This window comes from Leptidea sinapis, chromosome 28 (genome assembly GCF_905404315.1).
Source record: "Leptidea sinapis chromosome 28, ilLepSina1.1, whole genome shotgun sequence".
In the NCBI taxonomy this organism is placed as follows: Eukaryota; Metazoa; Arthropoda; class Insecta; order Lepidoptera; family Pieridae; genus Leptidea; species Leptidea sinapis.
This window is the reverse complement of record NC_066292.1, coordinates 8,482,167-8,509,442: the sequence shown is the minus strand read 5'-3', so window position 1 is coordinate 8,509,442 and position 27,276 is coordinate 8,482,167. Positions and strand designations below refer to the sequence as shown.

At 35.1% G+C, this 27,276-nt stretch overlaps 2 protein-coding genes across 3 annotated transcripts in view; both read right to left on the bottom strand.

The window, feature by feature from the left end:
• Nucleotides 1-776: 776 nt before the first annotated feature.
• Nucleotides 777-17,793, bottom strand: LOC126972970 (G protein-activated inward rectifier potassium channel 3-like). The gene is made up of 10 exons (XM_050820078.1): nt 17,141-17,793; nt 12,546-12,696; nt 11,823-12,014; nt 10,651-10,722; nt 8,788-8,898; nt 7,747-7,853; nt 5,793-5,942; nt 4,870-4,989; nt 3,030-3,134; nt 777-2,160 (listed from the first exon to the last, which is right to left on the bottom strand). Exons 1-10 carry the CDS (start codon nt 17,521-17,523, stop codon nt 2,031-2,033), a joined length of 1,521 nt encoding a protein of 506 aa, XP_050676035.1. The 5' UTR covers nt 17,524-17,793; the 3' UTR covers nt 777-2,030.
• A 7,371-nt stretch (nt 17,794-25,164) lies between these two features.
• LOC126972953 (uncharacterized) overlaps nt 25,165-27,276 on the bottom strand; it is a 34,332-nt gene continuing 32,220 nt past the window's right edge. Inside the window, exons 9-10 of one of the 2 annotated variants that reach the window (XM_050820050.1) lie at nt 26,335-26,369; nt 25,165-25,281 (exon numbers count right to left, since the gene is read on the bottom strand). In XM_050820050.1, coding sequence (XP_050676007.1) covers nt 26,348-26,369 — 22 coding nt within the window. In that variant the 3' untranslated portion in view covers nt 25,165-25,281; nt 26,335-26,347. The remainder of the gene's footprint in view (nt 25,282-26,334; nt 26,370-27,276) is intronic. The other variant, XM_050820049.1, reaches the window with a different exon arrangement.

Genomic DNA, 27,276 nt, shown 5'->3' with positions numbered 1-27,276 from the left:
ATTCTAAAGGGACGGAAAGAATTAAAACCGCATTTTTGCAAATGAGTTTATTTGTTTATCTAAGTCTCAGCAGAAAATTCTATTGGAAATGACTACGAATCAATGGACTCATGCACTGTTTCCACGGGAAATTAAGTAACAGCTTGTAGAGATATCAGCGATTTGATGTCGCTGTTTCGTTTACAGATTGCCATGTTTTATAAAATATTATTTGTAGTCCAAGAAATTTAGATCCTCCTAAGTTAGGCAGTTCGTGCCTTGTGAAAGCGTATTTATTGCCGCGAGGGTTCACAACATGATCTAAGGTAGACTCAGGTTTTGCCTGAAGTTCTTATTCCTTATTATGGTAGGCTTGATTGCAATTTAACGAGAGAATGTTCTATTGTTGCTCATACTATTAATTTTTCGTTCATTTGGAGTTCCCACTCAGTGTAGTGGCATTATACCTTTGCCAATGTTATTGAACATCGTCGGATGAGTTTATTTATGACTTCATCACTCTTGCTTCAATTTGTTTTCATTTCGAATACCATGTGCCGAATGATTGACTAAAATGAACGAAAACATAATCATTTGATATCGCATTAAGTGGTCCAATTATTATATGAAATCATCGGCGCCCTTCAATTCAAAACACAAATGGTGCTTGCACACATTTACTGCGTGGTGGTATCAAATAACTTTACTCAAATAACCTTTACTAAAAGTAATCTATCTTATTTTACTGACAGTTAATTTTTCATTCCTTATTATTTTCATATAATAAAACAATCATCAAATTATTTAAAAGGATTTATTAGGTATTACAAAATAAGGAGTCAGTACTGACGAACAGCTATTTATTTTTCATTGGAAGAACACTAGAAATAAGGTATTGCTTTTCACTAATAATTCTAGTAGGCTACATACGGTACAGAGTATTATGGGTTTAATTAATACATGATGTAATTTTGTCAATGCGCGTTGTGTTATAGTCACTTTTGCTCTCAGGCTCATATTTAAAGAGCAAACTTAGACTTTGCTCTAAATTACTATTATTATTTGAGAGCAAGGGTAGCTATTTGGCTAGTCCTAATTGGGTCCTAGTAAAACCGCGTCCAGAATTGAACTATTGTGTTCGCCACTCATACTTATAGCTCGTCGACAAGCCCTGCTGCCTTTACGAACCGCAGTATCTTCTTGACGCGAGTAATACAAATAGTATCAGGAAACAGGGTATAGCCGCCAAGGATTGCTCAGACTTTACCTAAAACTTGGGTGAGTGTGAGGAAATGCGAACTTAGCTTTCGCATTGGGTTGTCTTAGCTTAATCCCAGCAAAATTTCAGATGTCAATTGACTATCTAATCAAAGATTAGACGATTAGACGCTAAGTATAAACTCAGGTAAGTTTTACGTGAGTAAAGTCTAAGTACGCTCGATAGAGATCAGCCTCAGATCTTGAATCGCAGCACTAAGAAAGCATATACAATATTACATTAAAAACGTGCTATCGGCTCCTGCTTTCGGGGTTGTGAACGAGGTTGTGAGGAAGGGGTCGAATACCAGCGAATTGCAGAAAGTTAATTCGTTCGAGTTTTACATATATTTTTAATACAAATTATACTGAGTATTATAAATATAATTATAGACATTTGTTAGGAACAAACATAAACGGCGATGTATATGTTTTTACAATATGATCCCAGAAAATGTACAAAACAAATGCGATACGAAATTTAAAAGAATTGTTAAAAAACGTTTGTGTTGAAAGGTTATATACACGATTTTCTTAATGATACCACAGACTGGGAATAGAGCGGATACCCTCAGGCGATTTAATTATAAATATTTATTGTACGATATTACATTGTTATCCATATATTCATAAAAAAAGCTCGCTGAGTTTCTTGCGCCCGTTCTTCTCAGGTCTGAGGCAGTCTATTTTGAATGGGTGGTAGTTTTTGACGTTCAATAAGTGATTTTGAGTCCTATTATGAATAAAAATAATTGAATTTGAATTGTAAATCAATATTTACTTAAGATGAGTTATTAATAACTTCTATCATATATTTTCGTGCTCTTGAACGAAGAAACCCGCTTGACTTTGAAGGTGGACACTCTCTCGCTGAAGCTTCCTGGAGTACCAGGCCTCTCCTTCTCTTGCGGAGACCCTGATGAACTGCATTGGAAAAATACAAATATTTTCATAAACACGTTTAGTTTCAATGATTTTCATCGGAGATTAAATTAAATTTTGTAAACAATATTATAAATAATGAAATGAAAATGATGAATATTGGGTTAGATTGTTAGTGACTGATCAGCTGATACCAGCAAAAGATACATTGCACTCTATATACATATTAAAATAAATCTTTCTTTGTTATAGTTGCTTTTTTTCATGTTGAATTTTAGTATGAATTTCTGTTAAGGCTGGGGACCTAGCCAATGGCCTTGAGGAATCGAGCGGAGCTAGTGTACCTCTCTCGCACAAGATCGTCATAGTTAATAAAAAGAAAATGCTTCTAAGCATTTTTAATTTATTGCAAACATAATACAATTTTTTTAACAAAACTATGTCATGTTAAATAGTATTGGTATATTAATACATTTTCGTACAATTTTTATCTAGATTGAATGATTAGCATGGCTCCAACCTAACCCAACCTAACCTAACCTAACCTAACCTAACCTAACCTAACCTAACCTAACCTAACCTAACCTAACCTAACCTAACCTAACTTTTGTTAGGGGTAGTTAAATAATTTATTTTCGCACTACCTATAAAAAATAGAAACGACAATAAACAATGAAATTTCGTCTCATATTGTGTAGATATGTAATTATTAATTGTAAAAATATAATCTTGATATAAACTGTCAAGAAATTGTTTCAATTATGAGCTATTTAGGTGATTTCTTGCGATAGCGGCTTTAAAGTAGGCCAAAAAGAAGCTATAGATAAATGTTATGCTTTATGAATTTAATGATATGTTTTCTGCTTCAAATTCAATCAATAATGATATCACAGCCTCTACATAATAGTTACCTGGTAGTAGTCAGCTGGTAGCTGCTGCAGTACGGAGTGTCGACCGGTTCTATGCAGCTCAGTTTGTCGTACTCTATCACATACTTCTGTTTGTTCGTGTCGTATCTGGTGAAATTTTAATCAATTTAATATGAAAATTCTTTTCACAAGCATATTTTATATCCGATAATATATATTATACACTGTTTTAAAAAAAACCCTGTACAATAATTGAAATGGATATTAAATTGAATGTAGAGACACAACTAAAAATAAAATCAAAATCAAAATCCTTTAGATTAAATGATGCATTAAAAAAAACATTTAAAAATCTTGAGAACATCTGACTTATTTATTCTAACAGTAAACTAAGGTTATCGCCCTGAACTCGATCCAATGGCTTAAGGCTAGCGTCAGTTGAGCGGCGGCTCAAAGGAATAAGGTGGGGCTTATCACGCGTTTGTCCGCCACTGACCTTTGACCGATGCCGCCAATCGCAAATCGCTCACTCAGCCGACAACTCGCGTCTGAATCGGATGTCCAAATTTTGCGTTCGCGTTAATTGCGTGATTATTGGTGTTATAACTTATAGTATTAGTGATGCGCCACGCAGCCCGTGCGCCCTTCGCAAGGAACATGAATGAAATGGGTGTGTGGGCGGGTTAAAATTAAAATGGCTGCAGGTAGAGATGTCCAAACTTTTATAATTGGGTACGTTATTACTCTTTTTTTTTTATATGTACTCACTATTTGATACCAATATACGCCTTAAGAAGTACAGGATTTTTTAACCCTAGAAAGATAATCATATTGAATTGTACGTTAAGGATAATCATACGTCAAATTAACTCCATAGTTTAATATAACATAGGTTTAATTAGCTGTAAAATCAATAGTTTTTTATACATTTTAATAAATTAAAAAGATATGTGTAGTATCATGTATTTTTCAATAAAACATTCGATATTTACGAAATTATGTTTACTTTTTATTAAGAAAATTACAACAAAACACAAACATCTGAAAAATTAACAAAAAATAGGAACATTATTTTCTTTAGAATATTTTCTTACCTATTACATTAATCAGCCTAAAAAGGCTTATAAATAGTTTATAAGCAGCTAAATTATAAAAATAACTATTGTAACATCAATGAAAACATTTTTGGCACATGTCAACATTGTGCTCTCGGCAAATTATTGCTTTGAATTTTTTGCTCAAGGCATTCGCCTTCCTCTTTATTATGGAAGGGCAATATTTACAATAGGCCCGTTCCTTGGCTGCTGGTAGGTACTTCAGGACGCTCTTCTTCTTGATCTTTAGGTTTTTGCCACGATAGACGCGATACCGTCCCGTAAAGACCTTTTCAAAGTTGGTATATCCAATCGCTTCGTCATAAATGGCGATGTAAGAGCATTACTTAGGTTTTTCATAAATTTATTGCGATTTCTAGCCTTGTCACCTTTTCTGGCAACGTTGTATGGGAGTATTTAATATAAGCATTAATGCAGGCAATATCTATCATCCCATAGAAAACGGCCATGGGCCACAATCGTACAAATCGTAAAAGATAATTACACGTTATTTTGACTCCTATGACTGTAAAATATCGAAATGGCAGGGAACTTACCAGTTTGACACGTGCGCCCTTTGGTAGTTCCCAACGCGGACTGAGAGTTGAGACGTCCGGAATGCACGTCATCGGATTCACACAGTTTAAAAAGTTACAGCGAAATGTGGTCGGCGATTATTATCAAATAGTTTGGATTATAGTGCTGTTGCCGGAATAATCTAGTCTAGATGTAATGCGAGCGGAATATGGTAAATGGTTTCAATATTTATGACATTAATTTTTTTTTACCTCACAACAGATGGAAACCGATGTCCCCAAACTATTTCCGTGGGCAGGTAGGAGGTCTGGCTCTGAGTGAAGGTGCCCATTGAAGCGGACGCGCCCTTCAGGCTGACTGTTATCTCGTAACTGGAAATAGAGAATAGAACGTAACTTTTATTCACATTAATTAGTAATGAAAGTTTTTACCATAAGTAAGAGTTGAATGAAGGGTTTGCGGGATATTTCATTCAATTGAGAGCAAAATTTAAGGAAATTAACATCTTGACTGTTGCTTCTCAATGTATTCTTGATGATGTTATGTATGTACATAGGCAATAAAGTGAATTTGCTAGAAACTGTCATAGCGATAATGGAACAGATGTAAACATATAAATGTCTACTACTCGGCTAAGCCGAATTACTAAATATTTTGCCGGGCGTATATGCTTTTACAATAACATCCCAGAAACTGTTCAAAACAAATGTATTACGAAATTCAAGAGAATTTGTTTTGAAACGTTTGTGTGGTAAAGGTTAGTATAACACAAATGACTTTCTTAATAATACCTCAGATTGGGAATGGACCGCCCCTTAGGCTATTAAATAATAATTTCAATTTTACAATATTACTTTGTAACCATATTTTTTATGAAAAAAAAAGAAGCCCATTGATTTTTTTGCGCCCGTTCTTCTCATATCTGAGGCATACCTTTTGGAATGGGTGGTAGGTTTTGACTTCCAATAAGTGATATCACATTCTATTTGGAATAAAAATATTTGTATTTGAATTTTATCACAGCCAAGGAAAATGAAACATGTTTAGATATAAAATATTCAGATTATCTTCCTGGTGGTATTTACGATATATTCTGATAATCTATTAGATACTATAGCAGTCAAACTTAGCTCTTCTTAATGGATACCAGGAGTAAAAGAAGACCATTAAGTACCTGTCGTCCGCGAGATCCTGAGGAGTGTGGTGGTAGAGTGGACTCGTGCAGTCGATCACATGCGTGAGAGTGACTGGCCACAGGAGGAACTGCCGCTGTTCAAGTTTGAGGCTTTGTGCGAAATAGCGAATGACTTCCCCTTCCTTTGTTCTAAAATAATTAATTTTCACAGTAATTCGATAATTAAATAATGACGTATCGTTTATAAAATAATTTAATTTAACAGTTGATTTAACAAATTAATTTAATTTAACAATTTTTTAGATTTGCAAGAGCGACATCTCAAGTCAATTTCATCAGGTTATCGACTGTAAAGTAGATCCTGTAGATGAAGCCACAATCTGAGAGTTGAACAAAACATACAAGATCGTATAAACGATACGTCACTCGAAAGGTTGGCTCAGTTGGAAAGAACGCTCGCACAGAACTCGAGAGGGTTCGAGTCCCGCGTCGTTCATAAAATTTTGTTTTCAGTTTTTTTTGTGTAACTCATCCCAGAAGTGAGGGTTATCACTTTAAAACATAACAAATTAATTATGTCTTTGTTGCCCGCAGCTATCTGTTTAAATCAAATAGTCTATCGGATGGCTAGCTCTGTTCACAATATGTAATTTTTTTTTTTTTGGAGAGGAGGAAATACAGTTACGTATTACGCGGACAACATACCGACTAAAACCTCCTCTATGCTGTTAGCCATGCTTTTACAGCGACATAGGACATGGGCCGTGGAGGCCGCAAAGACTACGCAACAACAGTCGCGAGGCGTCTCTTAAGGAGACTCGAACTTCGTTCACAATATGTCGATATCAATGAATTGGCTTAAATAGATCGCTTATAAAATGCTCGCTAAATACCATAATTCATTTGCGGTGTGTGTAGATGCAGCTACTGTACTCAATAACGTTTGTTTTGTATTAATCTTCATTTAATTTTTCGACTAACTCGTGTAAGGCATTGACTATTTGACGTTTAAGTACTTTTGTTACATCACTTTACATATATTGTAATTGAAATGTTTTGTAAAACGATGAGAGATATTGATTTAAAAGAGCTCTTCTTCTCATGAACTCAACCCTTTACGACGTGGCGGTATATTCAATAAGAAAAAAAAAATTTTTTTTGAACTTTATAAGTGTTATTTCCGTAACCTACATGAATAAAGTGACTTTGATTTGATTTTGATTCACAACAAGCCAAGTCGCGAAACGAAAGCTACACTTTGCCAAGCCTGTAATTGAAGTGAATAACGATGATGACGCCCTCTTATAACGTCAGAGGAATCACAAGAGCGTAGCCGACCTTGTATAAAGTCGAAAACGTACACATGAATTTGAAAACCGATAACACTGTTAGATAGCAGGCAGGGATTAAACCGGGGGTCCGTGGTGAGAGTCAACTGTTCTACCTTTTGCGTTACCGACGATTTTCTCATTGTTACTATCAGTTTACTGCAAAAAATATTAAAAACGACTGAACGGATATTGACGAGACTTCCACTAACCAAGCCGTTCCCAATATACTATCTACAGATAGAGATAAATAATCACTACCTTCTACTGTCAGTAATTAGCTGTCAATAATCTGAAGCTGTTCCATTATACCCGATAAGCCATTCTTATCGCCAATTCACTGTTGCAATTCCCATACAAACTTCTATCTCTGGTAAGCTATACGTCGTCCCATTGACAGACAGCGTGCACGGATGAGTTACTGTCGATTAGTTTATTGGGACAGAAAATTAAACGATAGTTACGATTTTTTTTTCTTAAGTAGGCCACGAGCAGCCGCTAGGCCACTAGGAGATAGACTGACTATAGGAATGGCTGTAATATTATAAGGTTATTTATCTTCCTAAAATGAATGAAGCCTCCGCTTAATTTAGTGAGGCTATTATTATGAAATATAAAACAGACACTTTAACTATACATATAATATATAAATTAAATAGTTGTACCTTTTGGTGTTGACGAAGTGTGCGGAGAACTCGGAACAGATGATGTGGTCGTAGTTAAGGTCCCACACCCGCATCATAAGGCACAGCTGGCCATCTCGCATGCAAACCTACAGCAACAGAGAATTAAAAGTAAGACGGTACTGGGAGTGTCATAGCCGCATTGAACATGTTGCCTCACAGATGGCTTATAAACCATCAGATTTCATCAGTGGGAGTGGTAGATTATGGGTACCACAACGGCGCCTATATCTGCCGTGAAGCAATAATAACATTACAGTGTTTCGGTCTGAAGGGCGCCGTAGCTAGTGAAATTACTGGGCACATAAGACAACATCTTATGTCTCAAGGTGACGACCGCAATTGTAGTACCGCTCAGTTTTTGGGTTTTTCAAGAATCCTGAGAATAATAGACAGAGAATAGAAGTAATGGACAGATTGTATCAATTACCATCAGATAAAATTCCTGCTCATCTCTTCCCTAATTTTCATAAAAAAGAATAAGTAGTGGTTGAGTATTAACCGAATGGTATCTGTAGATGTAACCTGTATATCTAAAAGTGAAATCCCGCACATTTTGAAAAATATAACCGATTTCAGAAAAACTGCTATTTATTTAAATAAAATATATGGCGATCATTTTCCACAGTGATTTTATTAATTTATTCACATCTTCGTCGTTTTGGTGAGCAAAAGTCCCTCACTACCGGGGAACATAGCAAGAGTAGGTACATAATAATAAGGGATGAGCGTTGAATCAACGAACAAACGGTCAAAAGTCAAAGTCAAATAAATTTTATTGGCCATTTTGTCATGTTTTAGTAATATTACGTAAGCTATTTCAAAATAAATATTGTTTCAGTATCAGCTGCTTCTTCTCAAAGCAAAATTCTATCTCTCTAATATAATAATTAATACTGTATCACTGAATGTCATCTAGTCATCCGAGGGTAAGCCTCATACAAGCAACTGATTCTTTTTAACTACAATAACAATAAAAAATTAAATCAACTTTTTACTATATTGTCTGTGGTCCATACTTACGACAGCCTTCTTACTGAAACCAACGCCATCTCTTGACAGTTTCTCGGGTCTCGTTAGCTTCGCGTAGACCACACAAGTGAGTACGCCAGAAAGGCCGGTGCCTAAGATCAACTGAAAAAAAAAAACGGTGATGAAAACTTCATTAAGCTAGTAACTGATGATAATGATGATTGAATATTAACGAATATGGCTCTATGGGCTTGGACCTTTTGCCTGTCCGATGGACGAAGAAAAATTAACTAATGTGTCAAACGTCAGCCTGAGAACGTTTATTTATTACAAAGTAGTCATAAATGAACAAATACACTTGGAGATTTTCAGAAAATATTACTGAGCAATTTGGAACAATTTTTTAAACCATTAAATTATAATCGTTAAAAATTATTTCAATTGACTTTTTTCTGCCGGAAGTACTAACGTTACTTCCGGCGTTTCCGGCTAAATATTCTGAGTTACCACCAAGTCACGTCTAAAGAAGTTTTACTTCAAAAAGCTCCGTCAATCATTGTTCCTTTCTGTTTTGCTCATTAAGATTTGACTTTGCACTTATCACGCCAGTTTTAGAGACGTCAATTGTTTCAAGTGAATATTTCGTTTGGAGCGGGTTTCCGTCACTGACACCGCGATCCTTTATCAACATTACAATACGAAGAAATAGTTGAAAGTACTAATAATTTAAGTATTGTTAAATTTAATTACTGATAATGACTGACATTTATGCAAACAAATTACTGCTGTAAGTGTGCAATTAGTGCTGTTTCTGTGTTGAGTGTGTTTTTATAAATAAAGTATGTGACAATCTGTAGAATTATTTACAAATTATTACAATAAAATTATTTGTATTATAATTTATTTAAAAATTAAAACACCATATTATTTAATTTATAATTTTAAGTTTTCGAAAGTACCTTGAATTTTTATTACGGCAAGACATATTTATAAAAAAGAAAACTAAGTAAACCTTAGATATACGTCTAGAAAGTGTCTTTTGCTGTTCGAGAACCGATAAAAACAGGCCAGGAATATTAGTTTAGTGTGCCTGACAAGCTACGTCTTACAGTCTTACACTAGCGATTTGTATGACACTTTGTCTTAGTGTGCCTAAACCTAAACTATTTTTTTCGACGTTTTCACAGCTGTCATAGTCAGCAATAAATGATCTAAGCCCTCAAGTAGTGTAAGTGAGAAATGGGCAGCCTGAAAGGGCTTCGATACTGAAGCAGCTTGAAACAAGATACACGATAGCACGTTTGACAGCTTACAATAGTTGTTTGAGACTTGAGTCAAAACTCTATTTGTCGTATTGATACAGTTTGATGTATTTATATATCTTAAGTTTGAAACAGACAGGCTTGTTTACAGGAAAACGCCGCATTCTTTAATAATAAAGAGAGAGAAAGTAAAGATTGACTGTTGACACGTTGACAGCTTCGTTGTACGAACAATAAATTACAAGTGATATCCTTAATTTTACCACTTAACTTATTATGACAAAACATAACAAAACATATGAATCAACAAGGCTGTTTATTACATAAGGGACAAGACGAGCAGGACGTTCAGCTGATGGTATTTGATACGCCCTGCCCATTCCAATGCAGTGCCACTCAGGATTCTTGAAAAACCCCAAAAATTCTGAGCGGCACTACAATTGCACTCGTCACCTTGAAGATGTTAAGTCTCATTTGCCCAGTAATTTCACTAGCTACGGCGCCCATCAGACCGAAACACTATAATGTTTATATATTACCGCTTCACGGCAGAAATAGGCGCCGTTGTGGTACCCAAAATCTAGCAGGCATCCTGTGTAAAGGAGCCTCCCACTGGTTTTATTAAATTAAATAAACAACATTAGAATATCACCTGCATTACAAAAAGGAAAATCGACTCCGGACATTCTTCATCGATGGATCGATCTCCAAACCCAATGGTTGTCTGAAAACGAGACAAAATAAAGAAATTAGTAGGATAACCTAATTAATTAAAAGATTTACCTTTAAAGGTTTTTAAAGGAAGATGACATCAATAGCTAATAAATAAGTACTTCTATAGTTCACATAAATTTTTCCCAACTCCGAAAATCCGACATGTTTCAGTAGGTTAGGTAGGTAGGTGTAGGTACTTTAAGCATAATTCAATGTAACATACTATCGAAATTGTACAAAAAAGGGATGTATTCTTAGTGGGTCATCAATCATTATGTAGACAACTCATAAAATATTTTGTATGTCAATTGACGAAAAATATTGGATAATTAATAATATTATGTTCACATCTTAAGTACATTGTTTCTTGCAGTTAAAAAAAATAATTTCATTTCAATGATTTAAATTTCATTACATTTCATACCTTCTAACTACATTATATCTTTCATCGTATAGGTACTAAATGCATGTCCTTTACGTTAACCTAATTGACAGTAGGTATTATGATTGATAAATAGGAAAATAATAAAGTGTTATTACAGAGTTAAGGTAGGTACGAGCAATAAGGGATTTGTTAATTTGTACTTCCCTTTATGCGGAAGGAACAAAGCGAATCGACAATTTGAACATCCTAAATTCCTAATGATTGGGCAATTGGAGTTATCAAAGTTAAGGAATCATAAATGAAACACGGAGGAACTTCATCGCTTCTTTCTTAGAAAATGAACGTGAGATTTATATTGCTCGTATCAAAATCAATTCTTGTAAGGTTAATTTTTTAAAGGTTTGGAAGAATTTATTCGTTTGTTCATCTGAACTCCAGGTTCTCTGATAAGTTTAAACACAAAATATTTACATACAATATGTTTTCACACATAACTCTTACAACAGTCATAGTTTCTAAAAATGATTTATTAATCCTGGTAACCACGGGCCTATTGCAGTTTTTAAGATATAACTTACCGTCGGCACAAAATATATCTACCCTCTTTAATGGATTCTATCTAGTTGATTTTAATTTTTTTTCTAACATGTTTTATAGTTTAGTATATTATTTAGTAAATAATAATAAACATAATAGATTTTATTTATCTTTATATTTTATATTACCTGAGATTCCACAGATGCCAGAAAGATAGTAACAAAGTCCTTCCCCCCGGTGACGCATAATCGCTGGGGGGGTTCGGGTTCAAAGTCGTAATGTGCAAGCGCAGTGATGTACCAGAACACGGCGAAAACCAGCCAGATGGCGAAATGGATCACCACAGTTCCTATAACGATCCAGCGCCATCGCAGGTTTATCTGAAAATTATTTTCTGTTATTGAATCAGCTGTTTTTAATAGAGCCGATCAAAGTGTACAACATGGGCTGCCCATGAAGTTTTTTCAATTATTTAGTATAGGAGATCTCAAATCATATTTGAAAAACATTCAAATTCAGGGTCTATTACAAACTCAATATTATATGGATTTTTTTATGACAGTAAGTGACGAGACGAGCAGGACGTTTATCTGATGGTCATTGATACGCCCTGCCCATTACAGTGTAGTACCGATCAGGATTCTTGAAAATCCCAAAAAGTCTGATCGGCACTACAATAGCGCTCGTCTCCTTGAGACATAAGATGTCAAGTCTCGTTTGCCCAGTAATTTCACTAGGTACGGCGCTCTTCAGAACAAAACACAATAATACTTACACATTACTGCTTCACGCCAGAATAGGCGCCGTACCCATAATCTAGCCGGTATCCTGTGCAAAGGAGCCTGATATAAAGTTAAGGTGACCTACTAGCTCGTTTTTCTTCCTATGGTCAAGCTATTGAGTAGCATTACCAAGGTGTGGAAGGTGTCGTTGAGCAGCCGGATCTTCTCAAAGGGCACGTTGGATATGAGAGCCACGTTTTCGACGCCGCATTTGGTAACCAGCCGTTTGGGGAAGTCCACGCGTCTTCTGTACTCGTGGCGGGAGTAGTTGTGCCTGCAACTAAGCATACAACAGTAGAACACAAACAGCTCGTAGGGAATTCAGTCCATCCATCGTGTTGGTGTAAACACTATTCTAAAGAATGTTAGGTACAAATAGATATCTGGGCTAATAATACATGACAATATCGAGGATGTACTGACAAATGGGCGGAGTCAAGAGCTCCAAGAATAAGACAACTTGTACAAAATGACAATGAAGCGAGTAGAAGGAGAGACAAGTTTGTCATTACCATGGCATATGGAAGTTTATAGTCTTTGCCTCCCCCTATGTAAAGTTTATATAAAATATCACCATCAGCAGCTGTCCTTACATGCCACAAACTAAGATATAATCTTCACCATCTGGTTGTATGTTTTTCACCTACAACAAAACTGTGTAGTGAGTTTTTTTATTGGAAGAGGAGAACAAACCAGCGTGCAGGTCACCTGATATTAAGTGATCACCGCCACCCATATTCCCTTCGAGCACCAGAGGTGTTAAGGTATCCGCTTGTTTAGAAGGTGCCCATGTCGTATAGGGAAATACCGCACAATGAAGCTCATTCCACAGCTTGATTTATTTTAACAGTAGTAATAAGAGTTTTCTATAGCGATATTTCCAGCTCGATGCGACATGACTTCTTCTGATCTTGCAGGAGACAATGGGCGACGACTCTTACCACCTTTCATAATTAACCTCAGGAGTTAAATTAGCTCTGCCAGCTTTTTTATAGAACTCATGGCTTATAAATCTTGAAATACGTTTGTGCGTCGAAAATATTTCTTGAAAGCTGCTCTGAGGATGAGCACTGAGTATCCAGATGATCTACTTTAGAAAGGAGGTGAAGGTAGGAAAGATGATCACAATGGTATCACAGGACGCTTGTTACGTCATCTCTACTTGTGTTTAATTCTAATAGGAAGTTAACTGACGTGAGTCAGGAGTAAATATTGTCAGAGTTTCGAACAATTACTTACAAGATAAGCTGGTATTACGTGATAAGTATTACTTTATTACCCTTTTACTCAGACTTAAATCATAATTTAGACTGATCTTTTTGGACCTTGACGCGTTGTATCTAAATAAAAAATTGCTTATATACATATTTAAATTGGCCTTAACTTAGACGATAAAAAAATGTTCCGTCTATTAATATGAACTGTTATCACCAGGCTCGAAGAAGAATTAACTCGTTAGTCGTAATTCATACAGCATCTGACTGGATAGACTGGATGTTGGAGATTATTCAAAAGCATTCGATACCCTTGATCATAACATATTTTTATATAAAATGGATGAGTGTGGTATACGTGGATCAACACAGCGCTGGTTTGAAAATTATCTTTTAAATAGGAAGATCGGCACCATGGTTGGGGGCTGACTGGTGAGGAGGCGGAAATAGCACTTGGTGTCCCTACTGGTTCCGTTTTAGGTCGCGTAGGATACGCAATTCATGTAAATAGTGTATCAAACATAATAAAGAAATGTCGAGTGTATATGTATGCAGATGACATGTTCTTGGTTTACGCCTCAAAAGATGTATCAGAAATACAAAAAACCATACAGGAAGACTTTGAAGCTATTACTTAATGGGCACATGACAACGGAATGATCTTAAACGTACAACCATAAAGCTAAGTCTGTTAGTATTGAAGGTATTGCTATGAGAGAGCACACGTATCACTGTATAAGAATAAAACTAATGGTAGTTGTAAAAATTTGGAATATGTAAAAAAGAAAAATATTTGCGCCTAAATATAGGCAAAAATTTTAACGGGATAATCCACGTTAATAAGCAAGTAAGTTAAGATCAATTTTAGGAAAGTTTTATCATTTACAAGTGTTTGGACGAACATTTAAAACATACATACAAAAACTTAAGCATTTACAAATAAGGTTCCCTAAATATTTAGTAAACAGGAGAGGCAAAGAAAGTTGCAATAAAGATTATAATCAGTTGTTTAAAATATGCAATATATTACCGATAGATAAGAAATTTAGGTATTTAGGAAGAATATAATATTATTTTAGTGATGAACATAAATTTAATGTGAAATGTTTTTGAAAGAAAAAGTGTAAGAAACAGAAAATTATATCAGCCAAAGTTTAAGACTTATTATGGAGAACGACTATCTAAGTGTATATTACCAAAGGTTTTGTATAATGTACAATTACTCAGGAAAACACCAAAAATGGGCAAGTGTTGTGTAAAAAACAAACTAAAAAACGTCTTACTCTTAGAAACTGTGTGATAAGGTTAACGTTTATAATAATAATAATATTAACACACTCTTACTTATCTTGCCCCAAACTAGGCCTAGCCTGTACTATGGGTACAAGACAACGACATATTTAATACAATATTTTTACTTAAACATAGATAAATACACATAAACATCCATGACTCGGACACAAACATTCATATTCATCATATAAATGATTGCACCTACCGGGATTTGAACCCGGGACCTCTAATGTAGGCCACACACGCTACGGTCTACCGGAGAGGTAATCTGTGCAGGTTATGCCTGCGCAGGTAGACCGGAATGTGTGTGGGAATAGACCTGTGCAGGTTTTTGAACCTGCGCAGGCGACCGGCGCAAGATCGAAAATCGATTCTTTCGAGTGACACCGTACGGTGTACCTGTGCGTGTGTGCGTGTACTCCGGTCGCCTGCGCAGGTCGAGTCGAGAGTTGCGAGAAATCTCAATATAACTGATAATCTTTCGTGCGCAGAAATACTATTTCTCATAACTGTGTCTTCTTTTTTTATCATAGGAGTTACCATTTCAAGTAGTTTAAGGTATGTTTTCTCGTCCATTCGAAGATAGTTTTTAAAATCTTCGGGTTCAAATTTCAATTCATTTATTAAATTAACATGACTATATGTTTTCCTTTTCAATAACCAATGCTTACACCACTTTCTTCGCTTGTTTTTCGTATCATTTTTCTTCAAAATTAAAGCAAGACCTAGCAACGCCAGCGTGTCATCGTCCATATTCGATGCCATCGCAAAGAGAACTGAAGACCGCTCCGATACACCGGAACGTCCCCATACACGCTACCATTGTTCGGTTGACCTACGCAGGCATACCTGCACAGATTACCTCTCCGGTAGACCGTAGCGTGTATGGCCTCCTTAAGCTCAGTAGGCAGGGTCACTAACCACTGGACCAATAATGGTCGTCTAATATATTGTAAGTTCTAATATAATATATTGTATATTATCTATGTATTTATTTGATTTCAAGTTTTCATTGTACAAAGTATTGTTTTTATCTAGGAGCGTTATCTCGCCATCAAACGTTAAAGTTTGGCGAGTACCTATATGTTTAACTTTTACTTTGTATACTGTTTTATAAATAAATAAATTAAAAAAAAAGATAGTAAAACGATTATATTTTTTTCAGGTTATGTTAGAAGAAGGTATCAGTCAAATCTCCTACAAACAATCGCTAAGTATGTATAGCCAAAGTACTTGATCGAGTGGGTTGGGTATTTTAATCATCAGTGGTGGCAAATATTTGACATATTTTTATTGTATTATTTCCTATATTATAGATTAGAATGATCCTTGTATATTTGGTGTTTATTACGCTCTGTCTATATCTCAGTAAGCTGCGTTGTAAATAAGTTTGAGTATGTTTGCTAATCATATCTCAGCTAAGACCTACAAATGTACTGGATAAAAATTTTTATTACTAGGAATATTTTGTACAGGCTAGTATGTGCGGTCTTATATTTTATCCAATTATTAACGAATTCGAACTTTCCTACAAAAAATTTTCAGTATCGAAAAAAAAAATTTTAGTTATCTAGTTGGAATCGGTCGAAGTGATAGCAGTCACATTTGCTGATTCCCGTCGGTTCCACTTGTTCAGCGTGATTCGTTTTCAAAAGATCATAATATTTTCACGCATCCTTTAAAAAGTATTCTGTTTAAATGCCTTTACTCGTGACTCTAACGGATTAGCCGGTTTGAATACGGTTTTCACTGATGTATAAGTAGCAAGGAAACTACCCTTTGAACGTTAGAATATGCCACCCAACGATAAACTATGCCTCAGACCTGGGAAGAGGCCTTCCACTGGTAGAAGCTAGGTAGCGCTGAAGGTTAATGAGCACAGCCTACTGACAGACCTCGGAGTCATAATAATATGTTTCCATTTTCGCTCACGTTCCCAACATATTAAATGAATCTTATTTCGAGAAAGATTGCTCTAGCCAACCAAACCTCCTATTGGTATAGTTATAACTCATTGACGTGAATCTCAGTTTTTTAAAATACCAACGGGAGTCATGGTGTTTTCCTGGATAAAATGTAAAATATGTCCTTTCCCAAGCTCTAGGCTATCGCTGTACCAAATTTCATCAAAACGGTTCAGTAGCTCCAGCTTAAAAGCGTAACAAACAAACCAATATTCACATTTATAATATTAGTAGGGATTGTAAAAGAACTTACTTTTTAGTTAATCCTGTTTTTTTAGAAGTGTTGACATCTAAACGACTTGTTCGGTTCAAACTTGTATTGCTGTCTGTAATTAATATCTTCGGCAGTTGTTGAGATAGACGACGTAATCTCCCGGATCTGTTGTCGCCAGGCAAGCTGTTGATGGTTTCATTAGATTTCAACTCATTTATAACTTTAAAACCAACGTTAGTGTCATCCAGGGAAACATTTGGGTTACTTATAGATTTCACATTATTATTTCTTATAATTTCATTTTTATTTGGTTCCAGTTCTTTGGGTACTCTTTGATAATTTTCCAAGTACGTCAGACATTCATCGTATATCTGATTTATTTCGTGAAAAGCAGACTCTTTTATTAGATTATCTTGTTCCATTTCAAGACTTGTTTGTTTTCTGTGCACTTTGAACAGCTAACTTCACATTCACAATAGTAGGATTTAATTCTATAACATGATAATATAATGTTGCAAAGATTTTTGGTAAGTAGTTATCTGATTGTTATCGAGCACGTTATCAGTATGTACTAATTGTGTGAGAGAGGATTCGTTACTGACAACCAGCCTTGAGGAGACTGCGAAATTTGTAACAGAGTAGAATTAACAAAGTTTAGACGGAGCAGTGCATTTTGAGCTTATAAATCACGCGACTATACTCGCGTCGATTCCGTTTCAATGACAATCTGTCGTTTAAATCATATTTTATTTCATTTTGGCGTATAATTTCTAATACAGGAAGTATTAAGTTTTCTTTTGAACCGGTTTGGCTTAAGCAAAATGTTACGGAAAGCTTAGCCCATTTCATCATTTAAAACCGCATTCCAATGAGATAAGCAGTTTCTGAGATTATGTACAAAGAAACTAATACACTGCGAAACAGACAAAACTTCCAAAAAACTAATATTCTGTGTCGGTCTTATGTAAGTACAACGTATTCAATTGGATTGTGTTGTATTTAGTTGTTTAATTTTTAAATTTATTATATAACCTTATCCTGAAAACAGTTTATTATGCAGTTAATAGTTATTAAACAATTATTATGAGTCAAAAGCGGTTTGGTAAAACACTATGCAAGTTATGGCGTCCCGAAAAAAAATACGGGTTGCATTCTGGGAGTGCCGGCAGAAGTGACAACTTATACATGAACGTTGTGCATTTTTGAATATTTTGGAATGGTTAGGAAATAATTTCACACGAATTGCTTTATTTGTCAGTATAAAAGTACTAGCATTTATGTGGTTTAATACAATATTCATTTTTTGCGCTATCGTACACAAAACTGTCAATTTATATTTACATAAAAAATTTAACATTTCAGAACTATTACAATTAGTTTACATTAACTTTTATCCATAATTTCAACGACTGTCTTACGAATTTCTAATCAGGTCACGTGTCCTGACGCGAGTTTAATATTTTATTCCCATACCAAGAAAAGTGCTCAACGCCACTAAAGAAGTTTTTACTTCAAAAACATCTTTGAGAAATAACATACGTAGGTAGGTTTCTACTCTATAGTAGAGATTACGATTGACATGGAGAGTACATTAGATAGTGCTGCTTATTAACATTATTATTTCAAGGGTCATAAAATTTTATAGGTACGTAAGGGAATCTCCATCTGAAAAATCTCACAACCTAAGCTCGACATACCCTGCTGTTATGTACACATAATATAATCTTCAGCTTTATATTATTGGGTATACACAGAAAAAACAAGGAAATGTTTTTAAGGTTTTGAGTGTTGTAGAAAACGATTTTGGGATCAATTTCTAAATCCAAGATGGCCACAGTCTGAATATTATCTATGGTCGTAATCTCGCGCAATCAAAATTGTAATTTCATTTGCATAATACATGTATGTAGGTACATACCCATTTGTCTGATTGAAAACGGCAAATCATTATTAGAGGATCACTCATATTATGTGTCTGTCTGTCCGCCTAGCCAGGTACATCTAATTTAAATATTTTTTTATTCATATTTCATATTGGATTTTTAGGTAATATTATTAATTAGAATTTTTATTGAAACTTTTCACATCTTTCATACACTACAAAATATTTTATAGGTTCCCGAGAGAGCGCGACATGCATCTAAGGCGGATAAAATTGGGGATTAAAGCCAGTTTATAATAAAACCAAAATGGTGAATTCTTAGTACATACAAAATGATACAGCACCCTCTTTTGTTTCATCTACAAAAGTACTAAGCGATCGTAAGGAAATCTTTTGTAAATCGACTGGAACTTGACAACGATTTTATTTAAGAATGGAACCAGAAAAGCAAGTAGCCTATCTTCGCGATTGAGATTAAGTGTAATGTTAAATACAGTTATCCTGTCCAGACAGATAGTCTGTTATGCCGCCATGTAACGAGAGAAACACAAATTAAACTGTTTTATGTTACACGCCTAGTTCTCACTCGCTTGACAGTAGCACACGGTCAACTGCCGCACACCAGTAGTCTCAAGATTCTACAGGATCGGAGCACAAACGTCATTATAGAAGATTGATTCTATTTCAAACAAAAATAAATAGTAGTTAAAAAAAGTAAAAAGCACGCTTTTTATAAAATTATATAAATTAACAAAAAAATTATTTTGTAAATTGAAAGGTGGAATAATCGGTCCTCAATTACGATAAATCTAGGAATTTTGGACGAAATCTGGCCGTTTGAAATGAGTCAAAATAGTGCCCAAATGAGTCGGTTACAAACATACATACAGGTGAAGCTAATAGACAGCATGTAAAAAATATTTATTCAATTAGTAAATTCAGTTAGACTTCATAGAGACGGTGTCAAAGTCACGTTTTGTACTATTTACAAACACTTCGGAAACATTGAACTTTAAAGGCATAAAGGCAATTATTTTCTCAAAAATGATTCCTATAGAATTTTTTTATGTCATTTCTGATATAACTACCGCATTGGAAACAAATGTCGCTACTTATGTCTTTAAAAATTATAATACCAAAATGTTAATAAAAGTTCCCGATGACTGGATTGAACTGGTACCACAAGCAACGCCCGTTCATGTGCATGACGCATGGACCAGCTATCGATGATTTCACACTTAGGGAAGGTAATGCCTCTTTAATTTCAGGAGCGTTTCCAGTATTTAGGAGTTTATACTTCTTCTTTAAGAAAATTCATTTCATTGTTTTCTTTTATGGAAAAGGAGGACAAACGTACCTGGTGTTAAGTGATCACCGCCACCCACATTCTCTTGCAACACCAAAGCAGTCACAGGAGCGCGTAAGGATCCCATGTCGCATTGTCCCGGAAACACCGCACAAGGAAGCTCACTCCACAGCTTTGTAGTACGTGGAAAGAAGTCCTTGAAAACCGCACTGTGGAGGACCGCCACACATGCACATGGTGGGGATGATATCCTAATTATATTTAGCGACAAGAGCTTATCTGTTCAGAAATTAAGGAGATAAAAGCTGGAGTACCTCAGGGTATTGTATTAGGTCCGGTCTTAATAATATTGACACACTAACACAAATTATCTTGCCCCAAACTAAGCATAGCCTGTACTAGGGGTACAAGACAACGATATATTTAAAACGATATACATACTCAAACATACTTAAATACATTATATACATAATGCTTACAAAGACCAAAAAATATATAATAGTACTAGCAGAAACTAAACCATCACTGATTGGTACCTAGACGGTGAACTCCATCACTATCACTCATCACAACCTGTTTTTGTCTAATAGTTATTCTCTCTACCAGATTTGTTCCGTCCACATCAACGGGGAGCTACTGTATGTGAAGCAAGTGCCCGACGAGAAAAAACTGCAGCCCTCATCAAGATCGGAAGAGAGCTATGGAACCATAAGTGGAGTCAGACGTCAGCGAGCCCACCTGTTATATTATATAAATTAACAGAATTAGATGGATACTAAAACCATTTTTTTTTTCAAAATAAATTTATTGATAATTCATGTTGATGCCATTTAAATCACAATCAATGCTTCGGAAACGTTCCGAGATACAAGAAACATTGCATGAAACACTCAGTTTAGTGCTTTTAATATAAAAAATAATAATATTGAAGTAGGCGTTTCTTTGCGGAAATCCATAATTATACAAATGATTTGAGTTTTCTTTAGTGTTAATTCCGCTAATATTTATCTTTAAACAATTCGACACGTGTTTCGCCTCTACACGAGGCATCCTTAGGACGTGTTGGCAAAGTCTCGTGCCAGATTTTGAGAGAAAGAAAACTCAAGTAATTTGTATGCTTTTAATATTATTACAATTATATTAAATGGGTAGTTCTAAAGACAATATATATAACATAATATAACATAATATACTAAAGTTATGTACCAACATTTATAGACGATGCGGGATTCATACAGTTCAAATGACCCGTTTTCCATAAATCTTGGTATATTTGTTCACCTCGCTTGTCGTGGCTAACGCGTAATTTGGTATCGTCTTTTGTAAAATTGAAAATTGATTCAAAACAGTGGCAAAATAGTAGCCATTTCTCATTCAAGCGTAACTTATCCCAAGTGGTAATAAATGGAAAGTAACTGTTAAACTTTGACAATTGAATAAATAATTTAGAGTTTAACAGGGCATCGTAGTGATAATACAGGAGCAATGGGTCGATCTATTAATAAGTTATCTCTAGGATTCTCCTCCCTGCGTCGTAATCCTCAGTACTGAGGGTCGTGACCACCCCTCTGTATCACTTTCTCTCGTATGATCGCTCTCCATCTATTCCTGTCTCTGGCGGTGTGAAAGGCATTGTGAATCGAGGGCGGAGCAGATCTGGTCGGACCATCGTGTTGGACCGCGTCCACGAGGCCTCTTCCCATCTATTTTGCCGACCACAATAAGCCTCTCAAGATTTCCATCGCCCTTCCTTGCGATCTCCCTAGGATCGATATATCTAGGATAATGGCCACAAAATGCCTTGTTTTTAGAATTGATAATAGTCGCATAAATAAGAAATGCGCACGCGCCGAGTAAATAACACAATCTTCTTGGATCTATTCATTGACGCATGTGCCATTCTAAATAATATACATAGCTATCACATTGTGTAAATAGGAATAAATTATTATGCATATTCAAATATATGCAGCATATCTTAAGCATTTATGTTGTGGTACTTGTACAAAACTTAGGTATTAGAAATGACATCAAAAAGAATTGTAAAGTGATCAATTTTTAGAAAAACAATGCCTTTTAAAGTGTTATTTTTTAATCAGTTTTACGTGTACATGTTTTACACACTATTGTATTGTCCCAGCCTGTGTTCAGACGTTGTCTTTATTTAAATGGTTTTGTTATCAACCTTTTTTTTTATGGAATAGGAGGACAAGCGAGAGTACGGGTCACCTGTTGTTAAGTGATCACCGCCGCCCACAATCTCTTGCAACACCAGAGGAATTACAGGAGCGTTGCCGGCCTTTAAGGAAGGTGTACGCGCTTTTTTTGAAGATACCCATGTCGTATCGTCCCGGAAACACCGCACAAGCAAGTTCATTCCACAGCTTTGTAGTACGTGGAAGAAAGCTCCTTGAAAACCGCACTTTGGAGGACCGCCACACATCCAGATGGTGGGGATGATATCCTAACTTATGGCAAGTCGTGCGAAGGTGGAATTCGGCGGCAGGTATCATGTTTAACAGCCCTTCGGAACACTCCCAGTGATAAATGCGGTAGAAGACACACAATGAAGCGACGTCTCTACGCAACGCCAAGTGATCCAGCCGTTCACAGAGAACTGGGTCCCCGACAATTCGGGCTGCTCTAACCTTTCGTTGGTACTTAACTAAGTATATACTATTATCAGTCTGGGATTAGATTAAAATTGCTTAGCAATCAGGTACTTATGTCAGTAATAAATTATTATATTTATAAGATCACCAAGAGATACAAAAGCGTTTCTTGCGCCGTTTCTTCTCTCTGAGAGCTCCAGTTTTATTGACATCAAACAGATTTCTTAAGTATGTCTATCTTTTAATATCATACTGTGTCCATTTTAACACTAAAAAATTATAAAGCGGTAATGTAAAAGCTGTTTACGCAAATTCGATATTTATCTAGAATTAAATTTTGATTTCATATTTCCGAAGACTTTATACAACAATATGCCTGAATATCTACATATTTTTTTTCTATTGACAAAACAGCGTTTGTCGGGTTCGCTAATATGCTTATAATTAAGATTTCAAAATAATACTCAAATTAATATTACAACCATTTATTATCAATAATTGCTAATCATATAAACAATTAAAATTTATTATTATAACATACAACAGCGTTATAATTTATATATTTTGTAAATCACAACAATCAGTATCACTTAGTAGGTACTTAAACTGCTTGCTATATTAACTATAATTACTTAATTATTGAAAACTGAAACAATTTATTGTAGTGTAGTTTTTTTTTATATTAATATATATGTCGCCGCGAGCTTCCGTCAAGAACTAAGATTTGAGTTTAATATTATGTGTTAGGATTTAATTTCAAATTACTTATCATAGTTTGCATTGAAAACCGTTATTTAACTAGAAGTCGATGGATTTTTCTATTGTTATTTGAATCAGCGCCACCTATCGGAGGTTTCATGTACGTCGAATTAATTATAACGCCATCTGTATGATTGTTTGTGCAACTGCAGGCATTGCTCCCACAGCCGGTAATTTTCCATGACTTAGCGCCCGGTGGTCTGGATAGGATCTGGTTAGCTTGCCTTTTATTTGTATTAATTTAAGCTCCCTAATTCAATTTCTATACTAGATTATTCATTGATTACATTAGCTGAGTAAAAGTTAGTGCAGTACCCTTAGATCTCCGACATATATAAATCCAATGTCCTGATGTTTGTTTCCTGTGAACTCCATAACTAACGAACGGATTTTAATTATTACTATATGGAGTGCAGTTTAGACCAACTTGAGAGATAGTTTTTAATTCTATTGGGGACCCATAATTATTTTTATTTCCAATATTTATTTTATATACATATATTTTCTATGAGAGAATTTATTGAGGCACGGTTTGACAGTTCTGCTGTGAAACAATTTCATTATAACAACGGGGAGCATATTTCACGAAATAATTCTCCATTTTATGAAATATTATTGACAAATTCATAAAAAACAGTATTTTATTTTTATTTAAAAACACTTACAATTTCGTGACAACACAAACACTAACAAATAAACATAAGGCCTATCGTAGACGACAGACTATCCGTGACGCACTGTTTAGTCTGTGATCATAAAACATATAGTAATTATATTATGTAGTACCGCATACGACGCGCAAAAAGTCTGACACACAAAATATCCTCGTAGATCTGACAGACCGCGCCGCACCGCGCCACACATAAAGTGCGCCAAAAAATATAACGTTCGCGTTAACACGCGCTAATGCAGACGACGTTCACTTTAGTCTGTAGTCTGCACTTGCCAGTGATTGACGTGTATCGTGGCGTTATACATCGATGTATCGATGTTGATTCAAGAAATAGAAAAAAGACCAGCACTGTATGATACATCTATATGGCTATGAGTATCATGACAGAAATTTAAAATGAAAAATGTGGGATGAAGTATGCAAATTTATTTGGATGTAGTTGTCTTGACTGTTTAATATGAAACGTTCCCTTTAATAATATTTCCTGAAGGAATATGATGGACTCAAAATTCTCTATTTCTTCTTCTTATTTTATATGTCAAGTAAGAAATAATACACCGCAATCTCTGTACTTCCATTGTGTGTAATTGAGCGAAAGTGTACGTCGTGTGCGTTGAGTCTGTGTAATATCTGCAAAGACAGTTTGCGCAATGTAGACTTTTTGTGTGCCACATTCTCGATAGCACAAAAAGTGTGGCATCTGCGATAGGCCTAAGTAGACATTAAATCTTTCAGTTTTTATATATAAATAATGATTCAATAAGAATAATGCCAGTTATATTTAAAATTTCCACAGCCTCTGACTGAAGGATTTTAAGGATTGAAATCACATTTTTAATCTAAATTTATTAAGTTTACAATATAATAACAATAAACTCTTAAATTACAATTTGTCATAAATCTCACACACTGTAAATGTCGCGGGGACTGATGGCACCGATGTTTATTCTGAAAATCAATTTATAACTTAATACAATGGATTAAGGATGGTCTCCGCTGCGCTCCAACTAGATACCGCAGGCGAAGTCCCGCGAAGTCCCGCGAAGTGCGGCAACTAATACTACGCCAAAGTGGGACTACTCGTTGACGTGCCACATGTTCTGTTAAACTTTGCTAATAATTGAAACTAAAATGCCGGGTTGCAAAGTAAAACTTTTTAAAAATAATACTACAAGAAATAAGAAAGACACTGGAATCACATATCATCAGTAATTATTTCGTATTTATTAATTTCAATGTAAAATAACACGAAGCGTGTGTTACAAAAACTGAAAGATGCCATTGACTGTCAAGATGCCACGCGCACAAGCATCTAATAGTTGCCGTATTAAAAAAGCTCTTAGGTAGTGCGGTATCTAGTTGGAACGCAGCGGAGACCAATCCTTAATGTAAGTTTATAACTATAAATAATTGACCACTGTTTGACTGGGCTACATGTCAACGAGTGTCTCTACATAATATATCAGATACTTACGGTTGAAGAAAAATTTAATTAAATGCGACACGATGAGGATCGATGACGCGTTCTATGAAGTGTAGAGACGGCAATATTCTTTTATATCTAAGTGTAGTGTTGGTAGCAGGGGCGTGCATTGGTTTTCTAGCAAGGTAGGTTGCTGTAGCTACAAGTACCTACCTAATAATATAATAGTAAGAAATTTTGGTATTGCACACATCAATTACTGGCCGAGTGTTCAATAGAAATTTGGTTATAGAATAACGGAACTAAACTTAACTTTCACACTAGTGGTATATATTAACTTGGGTTCTTATTAAAGTAGGCAATGCCTAATTGCCTATATGGAATGCACGCTCCTGATTGGTAGGCCTCTTACAAGATGGACCGACGATCTGGTCAAGATCGCCGGAATACGTTGGATGAGAGCAGTGCAGGACCAATCGTCTTGGAGATCTTTGGGGAGGCCTTTGTCCAGCAGTGGACGTCTTCCGTCCGATGATGATGATGATGTAAGTATAATGCTACAAAATTAAAAAGCATACCATATGGATTCGGCTACACGTCTGTGGTGTACCTTCTGAAATAGACAGGGTTACAGCTGAGTCAGTCATATAAGAGCTCAGTTAATGAACATGAAACAGTTAATGTAATATTATAAATAATTTGAATAATTAATTATAAAATGATTAATTATAATGTTTATTAATATTTTAATAATAATAATATGATTAAGTATAATATAATGATTGAAATAAGCGTAATATTTGAATAAGTATGTTTTGTTTCATAATTATTAACCAAAGTGGCTAACAAACTTTCAAAATAATGAAAAAAACTAAGTATCTTTGTTTTTGAAGGCTCCATAACACTCCAAACCGTAAACTTAGTATAGTTCCGTAATAGACGAACCCTTTGCGAAAGTGGGATAACTATCATTACATAAAACGAAGACCATGAAACCATTTTGAAACAATTTAGTGTCCATTAGTCTCCTGTCAAATTGGACCGCGTTTTAATTTTATTGTTTTATCTTTATTCTTCTTCGTTTCAACGGATATTAATTAAAAAAATTACTGGTGTCGTATTCTGTATTAGATTGTGTTGTTAAATATAGCATCAATCCAACTAAAGAAACATTTCACAGGTAAATACTGATTCTTCAATACTACTTTGATGTTTATTTTCGTACAACATAATATGGACTAAAATACTAAATATTACATCCATATATACGCAGTAAATACTCTATTTTCTTAAGATTGTCATCATTTAAGAAAATATTGTGTACGTGAATATGACTATTATATTTATCAATATTAGTCATAGGGATTGACCAAAAGCAAAATACTACACACTTCACTAACACACTAACACATCTGTAAAACTAGCACACATGAACATTTTAAATTTAATCTCACCGTAGTGAGGAGAGTGTTTGTCTAATACGCTGGTTTACTAAGTTTACGCTTAAGTATGGATCAAGA